We start from the raw sequence: 16,216 nt of genomic DNA, 5'->3' as shown, positions 1-16,216 counted from the left end.
GTGATGGGCTTAAGAAGAAGCTGGCTATGATTTATTCTACACCTCTATTGTGGGATTATAGCGACTGCAAAACCTACACATCATGAAATATAAATCTTGTACATGTTGAAAACAGTTATTTTTTTGTGGTTTTACTTACATCCTGTGGCACCTGGATATATGCAAATGAATATTCTGTGGCCTGAGGTGGCAGGACCCTCGTGCTGAACGCAGGCGGCAAAGCACCTAGACGTGTAGATGCCACATTCTCTCTCTACAGGAAAGAACAACAATTAGCACATCTCACACTGAAGTGAATACAACAACAGCTTGTTTATATAGCACCTTCAATTTAGTGTTCACAGGAGCTTTATTAGATAAAATTTGACACTGGGATGCACATTAGGACGTAAATTTGGGTGACGAGGTTGATTTTACTCAGTATCTTGAAAAGAGAATTGAAGAAACAAGAGTTCTCAGGAGGAAGTTCTACAACTTCGGGATTGAGAAGCAAAAAGTTATAGCCACCAATAACACTGTGAGAGAAATCAAGGGTGCACAAGAAACTAGAATCAGAATATGCAGTGTTCTCAGTACTCTTTTGGATTAAATGCTATTGGCCACATTATCCATTATCTGCCTGCATTCTAAAGATTTCCCCCTTGGCGATGAGAGATTTTTACCTCATAGAAGGGCCAATCGAGAAATAGATTTGCATGAATGGACAGAGAAATATTTATTTTCTCCACAGATCTGTTCTTGGATGGGGCCAATATAGGTCAGCAGTTCTGGGATGATGTTTAAACATGATTTGGTCTAATGTTGGGCATGGATGTAAAAGTTTATTAAGGCTGTTGGTTGTAAGCCTATTCAAAAAAATGTTCAATAGTTTTAAGAGTAGTATATACATTTGAATGTAACTAAAGTATCATTTATTAAAAGTCTTTCAACAGTAATGCTTTTAAGATCATATGGCACATTATTTCTAGATGTTCCAAACATTCTGCCCCTCCTCCCATCATCTTTTCTCTTTAAGGGTGAGTATTTAACTGGATCATGGTATAAGCCCTCCAAGAAGGCCAGGTGCTATATAAATGCTGGCCCCTCAAAGGGGACTGGTGCATGCAATCTTGACTTCCTCTTTCTGAAGTCCACAGTCAGTTCCTTAGTTTTGCTGATATTGACTGTGAGGTTGCTGTTGCAACACCACTCAACCTGTCGGCCTATCACATTGCCATATGCTTCCTCACTACCATCTGAGATTTTACCAATAACCGTGGTGTCATCTGCAAATTTATAAATGGCATTTGAGCTGTGCTTAGCCACACAGTAGTGAATACAGAGTAGAGCAGTGGGCTAAACACACAACTTTGAGGTACACCTGTGATTGTTTTATTCAGTGACAGTGTGGATTAGGTCCATCTAGCCTTTTGAGCTGCATCGCCCTAGCAAACCCACGCATTTGGATTGAATGTGTGGAATGGGCTGCTGGCGACAGTGGTGGAGGCGGATACGATAGGGTCTTTTAAGAGACTCCTGGATAGGTACATGGAGCTAAGGAAAATAGAGGGCTATGGGTAACCCTAGGTAATTTCTAAAGTAAGTACATGTTTGGCACAGCATTGTGGGCCCAAGAGCCTGTATTGTGCGGCAGGTTTTCTATGTTTTTAAGCCCCATGAACCCCAGTTGAACCCTAACCTAGTTATAGTACAATTTACAGTGACCAATTAACTGACTCAATATGCCTTTGGACTGTGGGAGGAAATCAGAGCACCTGGGAAAAACTCAAACATTCCACAAGGAGACTCATTCCAGACAGCGCCAGAACTGAACTCTGATGCTCCGAAGCGGTAATAGTGTTGCGCTGTCACGTTAGTGTCGATTGTCAGTGAGGAGAGGGTGTTATAAACAATATAATCAGGAAAAGGAAACCAGGCTGTGTTCATCCACTGATTAAATATCAAGAAACTGTTAGAACGTTTCAATCTGAGTTAGCATTAAAGGGACTTTTAGTTTAGTTAGAACCACTGAATAAATTAGAAGTATCCCAAATAGAGAATGAACAAAGAAGCTTCAGAAAGCTATTTGAAGTGAGATTGCCTTTGGATTAAATTCTGTATTAAAAATGACGTCTGTGGTTCAAAGACAGTTTCTGCAAAACCACAAATTTTGGGAAATTGAAAGGAAGATTGAGGTTCAGATGCTCTCTTCCTGAGTTCAGCAACTGTACCATGAGCTCTCCTGTAGCGTTTGCAGCATCAAATACATTGCCTTTGAAAACCACCTACTAATCTATTCATTGGAAATCTGAGGCTAGAACTCTTGTTTTTTGGCACTTCATTTTTATTCATTTCAGAGATTAATTTTGTTTTCTGTCAGTGTCCATTAAAATTCTGTTATTGAAGTCAGTAAGATGCATAAACCTACGTATTTTACAAACACAATGAAGTTGAAGTAATAACTCATGTACATTCAAATTAATATTGGATTATTAAAATAAGATTAATTGATGCTTGTCTTATAAAATGCTTACTTAAAATGAAAAATTAATGATAATTGTTTAAATAATGCTCCAGGATTAATAATAAAATCCTCTACCCTACTAATAGAAGCAATTAGGGCTGTTCCTTACTACCACGTTGAACGAGTAGAAGGGGTCTTTTAGGTACATTGCTTTAAAATCAGGGTAGCTGCAACTCAAACCATGAATTTCAAATTATAGCTTCTGTGGTCACATGAATGCTAAACTTGTTAATACATTGAAAGGCGTTCCTCAAGCTGTTGCTATAGAGAGAAAATTGCTCACTTGAAAATTTTTTCTGCTGGTCCTTAAGGTATTCCTTCCTTCCATTCCCCCCACTCATTAATCACAGAATACAAAAAAAATTACTAAAGATTGTATCTTCAAGTATCTCAGGGCTTTCATCAAGGGCAATGTTTTTGATAATAATTAATCACCTTGCTAGAAAGGCATTACAAATCATTTTCAAAAACCTCTTGGAAGCACTTGCTGTAGAGCTGGTGAGCATGTGGCAGAGTTGTCGCCGCAGGGGCTCTCCTGCAAAACAATTTACCAAGAGATCCATCTGGTGATTCAACATGGCTTCAGTCTGCACAATTGCCTGAACAAAATGCTGCTCTCCTCTTCGTGCTTCCTTTGCAGTTTAGTTAATGCTGATGTTAGTGACACCAGTACTGCTCCAGCATTTGAAATTGCATTTCTTTCATTTTATTTTGAAGCACTATATAGTGCTTGAAACCTGACAGATTGTTTTGCCAGTTAACCAACAGAAATAATTCTATGGCATTTACTAATTAGATCATATTGTCCTTTAATAATTCCTTCATCAAAATCTTTGCTTTTCTTCACACATCAGACACTTCGTTCCTTTTGTACACTATTCCCACTATCTGATTTTTCCCACACTACTGGCCAGCTCAAATGGGACTACTCAGTGTTTTGAAAGTCATATTTTGTTGTTGTTGATCCTTTTCTCACCCTCGGGCAACATTTTTTTTTGCCATTTCTGTAGCATTTGACTGTTTTTTATGAGGCCAAGTTTCTAGCTCAATGGTCAACCCAGCACGAATGGAAAGTGTGCAAGGAGATGTCTGGATTAAAACTTGTGACCATCCACCTCAAAGACCAGTGTTGATGCCACTACACCACACATGCAACATTTCAAAAGGAAATTTCAATTCTGCATAACTGTGCATCTGGATCTTTTTTGGGGTTATTTTAGGTTTCTTTGCTTTGTGGCTGCCTGTAAGAACACAAATCTCAAGATTCTATAATGTATACATTTTTTGATAATAAATGTGAGTCATACAGTCATGGAGAAGTACAGCACAGAAAAAGGCCTTTCAGCCCAACTAGTACATGCTGAAAATATTTAAACTGCTTACTTCCATCAACCTGTACCGGACCATAGCCCTACCATCTATGTACCTATTCAAACTTCCCTTAATTGAGCTCACATGCACTACTTGTGGTTCGTTCCACATTCTCAAGATCCTCTGAGTGAAGAAGTTTTTCCTTATGGTCCCTTTTCACCTTTTGCCCTTAAACCATGACCACTGGTTGTAGTCTCAACCCAACCTCAATGGAAAAAGCCTGCTTACATTTACCCTGTCTAAACCCCTCAATTTTGTATACCTCTATCAAATCTCCTCTCAATCTTCTGCATTCCAAGGAATCCAGTCCTAACCTATTCAAACTTTCCTTATAACTCAGGTGCTCCAGACTCGGCACCAACCTTGTAAATTTTCTCTGTATTTTGAACTTTGATTGTAAAAAAGGAGCATGAACCAACAGGTTCTAAAGCTTTTGATATATCAATGGCCAAATGTATCACACTCAACTTCCTTTCATTTTCATGCCTCAAAATTGTGTCTTCTGAAAATCAGCAATGTTCAAAAGCTAAGAGATGTTTGGACAACGTGAACAAAATGCGAACTTAGTATCCATGTAAGCAAAACAGTAATTAGGAAAAATATTCAGTTTAAAAGAAAGCCTCTCCTGGACTGTCAGTATGAAGGAAACATTATTCAGCATTACTGCTAATTACAATCTAATTCTTTGCCCATTCCTGGCTCTGCTTCTCTCAGCTTCTCAGCAGGTGAGATACAAATTGATGAAGGCAAGTGATACAAGTTGAAACCAGCACTTATTGCAAGGAATGGGAACAGGTTAACAGCAATTCATGGCTGAGAAAGAATGCAATTGTCTCCCAAATCTCATTTAAATGCCAGATAGCAAAATTTATTTAAAGACACATTAAATTCATCACATAAAAGAAAAGTGGGCTGCCACTTCAACACATGGTGCCCAGCTTCAAACTAACGAAAAACAGAATTGAGTAAGCTTAGAAAGTACTCCATCTAGTCACATTTCAACTTCTGAACCTGGATGAGTGACAGCCCCTTCCATTTGACGTAGATTGGGAAAGCTGTGTGCAGAGACCCCAGAGCTGAAGAGGTTTTCTTTTGCTGCAACGTGGAACCACTTGAGAGCTGTAGAGAAGATTTGTCAGAGCAGAGGCAATCTGTGCATCAGGCACTGATGCAAAACTCCCAACAGCTGCTACAGAGCAACCTGAAGACATATCACTAATTGCTTGCCTTAAGAAAACCATTTTTTTTGGGCAGAGGACTAAGTGCACGGAGCAGGAGATTACTGCCAAGAGTCTTGAAAGCATTCAATCTTTGCCATGCGAAACAGATGGCAACTGGATCAAATGCCTGGGTATCCCTAGCACCTGAGTCTGGAGCCAGCTGCAGTAAAAATGGTGTGCCAGCCAGCAAATCAGGCTGAATAGATGGAAATAGCAAAAAGTAGCTTGTATTTACATTGTGAATTCCATGAACCCAAAACACAGTAAAGTTTGTGAAGTGTTAATGTTCTAATGTGGAAAAAGTGGCATTTATTTTGCACAAAAGGTTTCACAAATGACCAAACATCTGTTCTGGACTGGGGCTTCAGATTCAATGTTGCCAGGATAATTTCTGATTTCTCTATCTTTTTGATATTTTTTACTTCTTCTTGCAATTATCCCATGCTATTATGAGGCATAAGTGAAAGGAAAATCTCAGAGGTTTCAAGTTCAACACAAACTGAAAGATAGCTTCTATAAAAGTGCAGCACATCCTCAGTTTCTATTCTGCAGCATCAGCTGGATTCCACACTTACTATGTGTGACTATCCTTCATTACTGTGCTTAGTCTTATGCATTCCACTACTATTGCTATAGGTTTTCTTTAAGTGGCACCTTTTTCAATCAATAGACTAAAATATCAGTGAAGAATTCTACAATTTCAGATCTTTGAGAATCACAAATGACAGCTTCCTACACTCTGTTCAAAATGTATTAATCTCTTCATCAACTTTAGCATTGGTTGGTGAAGACTATATGTATCAAATGTTCTTATGTAATCCCCAAAGCCTTGATATGGTCTATTTATTGTGGTTGGGGAAATATTAAGACATTATTACTTAGGATATTATTATATTATTTTAATGTTTGCAATTTATTCCATTTGTAAAGCATTTAGAACTACATTGTTTGTATGAAAAGCGGTCTATAAATAAGTTATTACAATTATTACAGTATATACCACAGTATATACCCACTGTGCCTATTCCGCAACAGAACTATATTTAAGATGCAAGGCTTCAAATTTCAACAAAATTCCTTGATAGTTTCTCTACAATTTTCATCCATATCCTCATCATCCTTGTGACTTTGACTAATGATAGCAAATTTGGAAACAGTTAGAGGCAACACCGAAATGTAAAGGCACAGTCATTCAGAATGAAAGTGAATATAAGCTACAAATGACAGGAGGAAGACAAAATCACAGATGCTGGTGAAAAGACACAGCTCCAATCAGCTCTAAGTCACAACTCTGTTGCTACATGTTTAGTGTATCATGTGGACAGATTTATAAGCCATCTGCAAGGTTTTGAATGTTTTAGAATGGTAGAGAGGAAAAAAATCAATATACAGTACATACAGATCTGGGAGAATATCTTTTGGCTTCTTTCTTCACATTCAACTGGCTTATGAGAGATTAGGTGCAGAGCCAGAGCTATTTTCCTTTTGCCCAGGCATTGTATGAATAATTAATTTGAAGATAACAGTAAGGCCTTATTTGTTGCCATCTCTAGTTCACATGGTATGGTGGAGATGAACCTACTTGAACTGCTGCAATCCTTGAGCTGAAGGCACTCCAACAATGACAGAATTGCTGACAGGTTTACTTAATTATTTATTATTATTAATATTATTATTTATTATTAATGTATTATGTAATGCATTGAACTGCTGCTGCTAAGTTAACAAATTTCACAACATATGCTGGTAATAATAAACCTGATCCTGATTCTGAGGTTCAAATTAAGTCCGTTCTATGTTCCCAAGGCAGTACTCTTCTTGAACAACTCCATGGTGGAAATCATAGGAAAGAAAGCCCTGTCAAAGGAGGCACTTTTCACAAAATCATAATGGTCCATTTTGTGGTCACGAAGAGAACAACTACAGCAGAGCTCTAGCTGCATGATAAGTAATCACAAAATGGACTTGTACAATTTTGCCAAAAAATGCCTCTGTTGACAGGGCTTTCTTATTTATGTTTAATATATTTCTAAGGTAGGGACACGTTCGGCACAACTTTGTGGGCTGAAGGGTCTGCTTTGTGCTGTAGGTTTTCTATGTTTCTATATACCATTCAATTTCTTTGATGCTGAAAAGGTGAAATCTTTGAGGATTGTTGCTGCTTTAGAAAACCTGTCTACAAGTGAGAATCTGATCTCATTTCTAACATGATGGATGGACTTAAAGGATCAGGTCATGAGACATTCATCAAAGAGTGCATATACTCTTGTCTATACTTATTGTATAATAAATGATATTGATTTAATACATGCTTGTAAAATAGTCACCACTTCCCCCATTTCCCCCATAGCACTGCTCAAGTTATGAATAGTCTGTGATGTTACTGCAGTCAGTTGTCAAAACCTTCAAAAGGCAATGTCTCAAAAAGGCTCCATCTGTCATTAAGAACCCTCTTCACCCAGGACATGCTCTCCTCCTATTGTTACCATTAAGGAGGTGGTACAGAAGCCTGAAGACACACAATCAATGATTTAGGAACAGCTTCTTCCCCTTCGTCATCAGATTTCTGAATGAACAATGAACCCATGAACACTACCTCACTATTTTTTCTGCTTTCTTTTTGTATTACTTATTTAATTTTTCAATATATACATTGTAATTTATAGTTTATTTTATTATGTCTTGCGATGTACTGTTGCTGCAAAACAATGCATTTCATCACATACTGTATGCCAGTGTTATTAAACCTGAATTCTGATTTTGATTAAAAGAAAGATGGCCAGGCTTTCCTTCAAGATGGATCATTCTCTGATTCTTACCAGGTTGTGAAAATTATCTTGTACTTGCCAATCCTAAACTAAATATTGTCAAGACTCTGCTATAGCTTGCAAGGGCATCAGAATATGGTTTAGTTGTATGCACAGATGTCCTGGGATAATGATGGCAATCCTCGAACTGCCATAATGATTCTCATTTATGTTAGGTTAAAGTCCAGCCACTGGAAAAATTTCCCCAGACTCCCTACTGACATATTTATGCCAGTACATTGTTGATGCCATTATTTGTTCAAATGCTCTCTGTCAACTCTTCTCTATCTGGCCTGTTTCCATGAGAACATGCCCTTCAATTCCATTTCACCTAAAGAGCATACATTATCTGAATTCTTCACGTGTAAAGCTTTAGGAGATAGCACTGTATAACATTAAATGATTTCTGATTATGCTGTTTATATTATGGCTGATCAATGATAACTAAAAATCTTAGCAAGTCATGTCTACTTGTCACTTGTGACAGAAGTCAAGAACAAAAATGGATTTCTGCTAAAATGAGGCTCTTATTATTTCACTGCATTTAGAAATTTCAAGTCAACTTTCTCAAAAATATATTGCTTGGTGCAAAATAGAATGGAGGTACTTATCTCCCTTATAAAACAATAGAAAGAGCAAGGGGAAATAGGCATGCTCCATGTCAAATCATTAGGAGGAAACAAACTGTCATGGAGAAACATTCCACATTCTGCTTGCAGTGCAAGATGAACCCCCCCCCCCCCCAATAATCTCAGTGCTGCCTAAAATTCCTGGGAGTGCTGTAAATGTCAGGTTTCTAGCAGACAATACGCTTGTTTCAGTAATTACTTAAAGCAATTTAGAAAAGGAATGAGCTAACATGTTTGCTATTCCCAGAGATGGCTGCTTCTAACTGCAGAGACTGCATATATTTTGAACCCGGTGAAATACACTGACTGAATATGAATATTCAATCAGTTTTCTACAAAAAGCTGCTGAAATGCAATGTGTTCTTGACTCTTTGGAAGGGAATGATTAACACAGCATTATATACGACTGGGTTAAAGCTACATTCAATCGATAGCAAAATCCTTTTAAGTTCAACTGTGCCTATTAGTTAGAGAATCACAGAAGAAAAATGTAAACATTGAATTTAAAATTTAAAAGTTAAGGAACTATAATGGAAGATGTAACATGGACATTAAATATCATGTTACAATTATTCTCATTACATTATAAAAGAATTAAAAAGCCGGTAACAGCAGCAGGATCAAAGGAATTTCTATTTCCATTTTCCCTTTCTCTTTTGTGATGTATTCTGCCTACATTTTCTTGCAGTGAGCATTTCACACTGCAAGAAAAAAACACTGATTGAGATTTTTTAAGGCTTGTTAGCTCAGACATTGAGGAATTGTTTCTGCTTGTGGGGTGAATGAAAGATGAGGCTTCAAATAACATGGTTACCAGCAAAGTGCTGAACAAAAACACTAACAGACTTCAGCTACTTACGTTGCCATAGTCAATGTAGAAGATGTGGACTTTGGCAGGTGATTCAACCTTTTCCACCCGGGCTCTGTACCTGTTTTGAAAACATAACAGCAAGATTAGTGAGATGCACAATTAGTTCATCTGGGAACAGTTTACAGCAAGGCTAGCTGCTGTTAAGTGGCCTTTGCATTCTGTCCCTGCTGACATGCATGACATAAGTAGAGGAGACACAAGGGTGGCCACTGCTTAAATGATGCTATCTGGCATTGATGAAGCTGCTTTTATAATGTTGCTACAATTTTCCATTAACCAAGCTTCTCAGCAGCTCTTTCCAATTTACATCTTTTCTTGTCTAAAATTATATTTTCATAATATTCATATGCAATGAGATGACTCAGATATCCACTGTTGTGTTAGCAATTGTTGATATCAGGGGCAGGGCATGAATATGCTGGATTAGGGTGCAAAAATTTAAGGCACCTTTTGATAGTGAAGCTAATAAACTTAATAGGTCTGCAGAATACTAAGATATGTTAGAATCTGAGCTCAACATATTTTACAGCGTCAGTGATTGGGATTCAATTCCCAGCACTCTATGTAACTGTACAGAATGCTTGTGGGTTTCCTCCTAGATTCCAAAGATACATAGATTAATACTCTGCACCCCACCCCCACGCAAAGAAATTATATTGTGCAAGGCACTGTCACAAGTAGGATCTTACTAATTGTAGCAATGTAGCAAGTTAACGTAGAAAAAGATCTGTAGTCGGTATGTCTGTCAGCAGGGATGATGAGTAATTCTTTATGTTGTGAATCAGGGGTTCCTAACCCTTTTAAAGCCATGGACCCTTACTAATACGCAAGGGGTCCGTGGACCCCAGGTCGGGAACCCTTGCTGTAAATTCTGGCCTATGGAATGATTGCATGAAGGAGTTCTGGTATTTCTTTTTCATGCTATTTTATCTAATTTTGTTCATTTCTTGTTCCTCCGTATTGGTATAGATGTTGTGCAAGGACCAAGGATCAGTGAGATATATGGTGTAGTACCACCATCATGAAATACTGGCTAAGTTCCAATGCCTTAATCTAATGCTCAAATCTCAGAAGAGAGGCTCAGCAATGAATGCAGACAAGCTATTTGTTCTCAGTTGATATCTGTGTATAATGGCGATTAAGGATTCAGGCAAGTCAGTTCAGCTTGTTTCCTCTACTGGTATTCACAAAAATATGATTGCCTCAGTTAACTCAGGAAGATTTGGGTTGAAACTGGGAGCTTACAAGTCTGTACAGCTCAGCTGCACACAACTAAATACCGTTTGTGAGAGTATTATTTATATGTTGAGATCATTTAGTTATTTACACATGTTAGTCACAGGCTGAATCCTGAATCCTTACTTCAATGCAGTCGACAGAGGCTTCACAGCAGCACAGCACACCCACATAATGAATTGTGCTATTCTGAATAATAGCCTGGCTTCAGGACTGACAAAGGGTCTCGGCCCGAAACATCGACTGTACTTCTTCCTATAGATGCTGCCTGGCCTGCTGCGTTCTACCAGCATTTTGTGTTTGTTGCATAAACAAAGCAACCCTGCCCCTAATGCTTGATTTTCATAACTGCATGAAAGCAAAAACTAAGACTTAAAAAGACTAGGTTTCAATTTTCCAGCAGTTGGATGAATATTTCTCTTGTCCAGTGCGGGACTCAATGCTGTTTCTGAGCAGAAGTGTCACAATGCTTCTAACAGAGGACACTCTCCTCTCTATTCTGGACATGTCCTTCTCCCATATTCCATACCAAGAGAAAACTTCCCATCATGCTACCTAGAGGAGCAAGTAACTCACCTTGACACCAAGTGAGTCAAATTCCCCCCATTCACCACCAGGGAGGCAAGTGACCTGTGGGAGGAAAACTGCCCCACAGCCCACCCAAAGGGAAAACACACTTATGCCACATCATGAGCTGGAACCTCTACTATATTCCACTTTGAGAGGGAAATTCTCCCATATTCCTCGCTAATGATAAGGCTAAACAAGTTTATTCAAGTGGTTAGTCATCAAATGTTCTTCAAGAGGTTTGTGCAGTCGTACCTATTGAATACTATATTTTGAGCACAATTACTCATTTTCTTAATAATGACCTTGCAGTTTGAAGAAAATGCTGAGAAGTGTTTTTTGAACAAATGGCTTTTTGATCAATCAAGCAGTTAAAGCAAGGATTGCAGTTGGCACTGCAGTCAATGCTTTGTATCTTTGCAGTGATGCAAAAGACAACAAACACACATATAAATGCTTAAGTGACCCATGTTTTCTCCTCTTTTCTAATGTTAAATCCATTAGTAATATTCATGTCAAAGCAATTTGCCAAAGAAGTATTTGCAGAAAATCAGAGAAAGTTCAGGAATTTGGGGGTTGAACACCATTGCCTGTGGAAAGTAACTTGATTTCATTCAGTTTCCTGGCTCCAAGGAGTCTTCTTAAAGGATCAGCAGATTCTGCTAGAGGTGAGGCATAGATATAGTGGACAGCAGCACCTTTTTCCCAGGGTGGAAATACAAGGGAACAATCATTTAGGTTGAGTGGAGAAAAATTTAGGGGAAATGCCGGAGGTGGGTTCTTTGCACAGAGGGTGGGAGGGGGGGGATGACTGGGAACCTGTGAATGAGGTGCCTGAGGATCGTAGGAGAGCTCTGGTCTTGATCATTCAAGAATTACTTGATTCTGGCATGGTCCTGGAGGACTGGAAAATTGAAAATGTCACTCCATTCTTTAAGAAAGGAGGAAGTCAAAAGAAAGGAATTTATAGACCAGTTAGCCGAACCACAGTGGTTGGGAAGTGTTGGAGTCCATTATTAAGGATGACGTTTTGGGGTACTTGGAGACTAATAATAAGTCAAAGTCAGCAGGTTTTCTCTGAAGAGAAGGAAGTAACAAGCAAGATGGACAAAGAAGAGGCAGGGGATGTCATTTACATAGACTTTCAAAAGGCATTTGATAAGGTGTCTCACATGAGGCTGCTTAATAAGATAAAATCCTATGGTGTTACAGGAAAGATTCTGGCTTGGATAGAGGAATGGCTGACAGGCAGGCAGTGAGTGGAAATAAAGGGGCCTTTTCTGGTTGGCTGCCAGTAACTAGTGGTTTTCCCCGGTGTCAGTATAGGGATCACTATTTTTCACATTGTTTGTCAATGATTTGGATTTGATGGCTTTGTGACAAAGTCTGTGGATATCATGAAGACAGGTGGAGGGGTAGGTAGTGCTGAGGAAGCAATGCAACTGCAGCAGGATTTAGGCAAGTTGGAGGAATGGACAAAAAAGTGGCAGATGGAATACAGTTTTGGGAAATGTATGATAACGCATTTTGGTAAAAGGAATAATTGTGCGGACTATTATCTAAATGGAGAGACAATTCAAACATTTACAGAGGTGCAAAGGGACTTTTTAGGAGTCCTCATGCAAGACTCTCAGAAGGTTAATTCACAGGTTGAATCTGTGATAATGAAGGCAAATGCAATGTTGGCATTCATTTCAAGGGGAATAGAATATAAAAGCCAGGAGATAATGCTGAAGCTTTATAAGACACTAGTCAGGCTGCACTTGGAGTACTGTCAATGGGGAGAGTCCAGAGGAGGTTCACGAAGACAACTCCAGGAATGAACAGTTAACATATGAGGAGTGTCTGGAAGCTTTAGGCCGGCACTCCTCGACTTCCTAACCAGAAGACCACAGTCTGTGCGGATTGGTGATAACATATACTCCTCATTGACAACCAACACTGGCACACCTCAGGGGTGTGTGCTTAGCCCACTGCTCTGCTCTCTGTATACACATGACTGTGTGGCTAGGCATAGCTCAAATGCCATCTATAAATTTGCTGACAACATAACCATTGTTGGTAGAATCTCAGGTGGTGATGAGAGGGCGTACAGGAGTGAGATATGCCAACTAGTGGAATGGTGCCACTTCAACAACCTGGCACTCAACATCAGTAAGACAACAGAGCTGATTGTGGACTTCAGGAAGGGTAAGATGAAGGAACACATACCAATCCCCATAGAGGGATCAGAAGTGGAGAGAGTGAGCAGCTTTAAGTTCCTTGGTGTCAAGATCTCTGAGGATCTAACCTAGTCCCAACATATCAATGCAGCTATAAAGACAACGGCTATACTTTATTAGGAGTTTGAAGAGATTTGGCATGTCAACAAATACACTCAAAAACTTCTATAGTTGTACCGCGGAGAACATTCTGACAGGCCACATCACTGTCTGGTATGGAGGGGCTACTGACAGGACCGAAAGAAGCTGCAGAAGGTTGTAAATCTAGTCAGCTCTATCTTGGGCACTAGTCTACAAAGTAACCAAGACATCTTTAGGGAAACACGAGGAAAACTGCAGATGCTGGAAATTCAAGCAACACACACAAAATGCTGTTGGAACGTAGCAGGCCAGGCAGCATCTATAGGAAGAAGCACTGTCAACGTTTCGGGCCGAGACCCTTCGTCAGGACATCTTTAGGGAGCGGTGTCTCAGAAAGGCAACATTCATTATTAAGGATGTCCAGCACCCAGGGCATGCCCTTTCCTCATTGTTACCATCAGGTAGGAGGTACAGAAGCCTGAAGGCACACACTTAGCGATTCAGGAACAGTTTCTTCCTCTCTGACATCCGATTCCCAAATGGACATTGAAGCTTTGGACACAACCTCACTTTTTTCCAATATATAGTATTTCTGTTTTTGCACATTTTAAAAAATCTATTCAATATATGTAATTGATTTACTTGTTTATTTATTATTATGTTTATTTTATTATTATTTTTTCTCTCTCTGCTAGATTATGTATTGCATCGAACTACTGCTGCTAAGTTAATAAATTTCACGTCACATGCCGATGATAATAAACCTGATTCTGATTCTGAAATTTAAAAGAATGCGTGGGGATCTCATTGAAATCTACCGAATGTTGAAAGAACTATATAAGGTGGAGGTGGAGAGGATGTTTCCTCTGGTGGGGAATTCCAGAACTAGAAGGTACAGCCTCAAAATTGAGGGGTGATCTTTTAGTACAGAAGTAAGGAGGATATTTTTTAGCCAGAAGGTGGTGAATCTGTGGAATGCTGTGCCTCAGACTGTGGTGGAGGCCAAGTCCGTGGGTATATTCAAAGTGGAAGATGATAGTTTCCTGATTGGTTGGGGCTGCAAGGAATATGCTGAGAGGGAACCGTATGGGGTTGAATGGGATCCAGGATCAGCAATGGTAAAATGGTGGAGTGGACTCAATGGGATGAATGGTGTAATTCTGCTCCTATGTCTTATAGAGAGGTTGATAGGAGAGGCTGAGGATTGTAGGAAAGGCTGATATAGTAGGAACGTTTAAATGACTGTCAGTTCAGCCTATGGATGTAAGAAAAAAATGGGCTGTGGGCTGTGTAGAAAAGAAGGGCTAGGTGGATCGAGGAGCAGACTGAAAGACTGGCACAACATTATGGGCTGAAAGGCCCGTACTGTGCTGTACTGTTCTATGTCCTATAGAAACATAGAAAATAGGTGCAGGAGTAGGCCATTCGGCCCTTCGAGCCTGCACCGCCATTTAGTATGATCATGGCTGATCATCCAACTCAGAACCCTGTACCTGCTTTCTCTCCATACCCCCTGATCCCTTTAGCCACAAGGGCCATATCTAACTTCCTCTTAAATATTGCCAATGAACCGGCCTCAACTGTTTCCTGCGGCAGAGAATTCCACAGATTCACCACTCTCTGTGTGAAGATGTTTTTCCTCATCTCAGTCCTAAAAGGCTTCCCCTTTATCCTTAAACTGTGACCCCTCGTTCTGGACTTCCCCAACATCAGAAACAATCTTCCTGCATCTAGCCTGTCCAATCCCTTTAGAATTTTATACGTTTCAATAAGATCCCCCCTCAATCTTCTAAATTCCAGTGAGTATAAGCCTAGTCGATCCAGTCTTTCTTCATATGAAAGTCCTGCCATACCAGGAATCAATCTGGTGAACCTTCTCTGTACGCCCTCTTTGGCAAGAATGTCTTTCCTCAGATTAGGGGACCAAAACTGCACACAATATTCTAGGTGCGGTCTCACCAAGGCCTTGTACAACTGCAGTAGAACCTCCCTGCTCCTGTACTCAAATCCTTTTGCTATGAATGCCAACATACCATTTGCCTTTTTTACCGCCTGCTGTACCTGCATGCCCACCTTCAATGACTGGTGTACAATGACACCCAGGTCTCGTTGTATCTCCCCCTTTCCTAATTGGCCACCGTTCAGATAATAATCTGTTTTCCTGTTCTTGCAACCAAAGTGGATAACCTCACATTTATCCACATTAAATTGTATCTGCCATGAATTTGCCCACTCACCTAACCTATCCAAGTCACCCTGCATCCTCTTAGCATCCTCCTCACAGCTAACACCGCCGCCCAGCTTCGTGTCATCCGCAAACTTGGAGATGCTGCATTTAATTCCCTCGTCTAAATCATTGATATATATTGTAAACAACTGGGGTCCCAGCACTGAGCATTGCGGTACCCCACTAGTCACTGCCTGCCATTCTGAAAGGGTCCCGTTTACTCCCACTCTTTGCTTCCTGTCTGCCAACCAATTCTCTATCCACATCAATACCATACCCCCAATACCATGTGCTTTAAGTTTGCACACTAATCTCCTGTGTGGGACCTTGTCAAAAGCCTTTTGAAAATCTAAATATACCACATCTACTGGCTCTCCCCTATCCACTCTACTAGTTACATCTTCAAAAAATTCTATAAGATTCGTCAGACATGATTTTCTTTTCACAAATCCATGCTGACTTTGTCCGATGATTTCACCTCT

At 39.7% G+C, this 16,216-nt stretch overlaps 1 protein-coding gene across 1 annotated transcript in view; it reads right to left on the bottom strand.

The window, feature by feature from the left end:
• The window catches only part of snd1 (staphylococcal nuclease and tudor domain containing 1), a 1,008,210-nt gene that overhangs the window by 74,201 nt on the left and 917,793 nt on the right, over window positions 1-16,216 (bottom strand). Inside the window, exons 20-21 of the mRNA XM_073066877.1 lie at window positions 9,390-9,459; window positions 140-253 (exon numbers count right to left, since the gene is read on the bottom strand). Of these exons, the coding sequence (XP_072922978.1) occupies window positions 140-253; window positions 9,390-9,459 (184 nt within the window). The remainder of the gene's footprint in view (window positions 1-139; window positions 254-9,389; window positions 9,460-16,216) is intronic.

Source organism: Hemitrygon akajei, chromosome 14 (assembly GCF_048418815.1).
Source record: "Hemitrygon akajei chromosome 14, sHemAka1.3, whole genome shotgun sequence".
In the NCBI taxonomy this organism is placed as follows: Eukaryota; Metazoa; Chordata; class Chondrichthyes; order Myliobatiformes; family Dasyatidae; genus Hemitrygon; species Hemitrygon akajei.
Note: the sequence above shows the minus strand (reverse complement) of the source record. Positions and strands in the feature narration are given on the sequence as shown.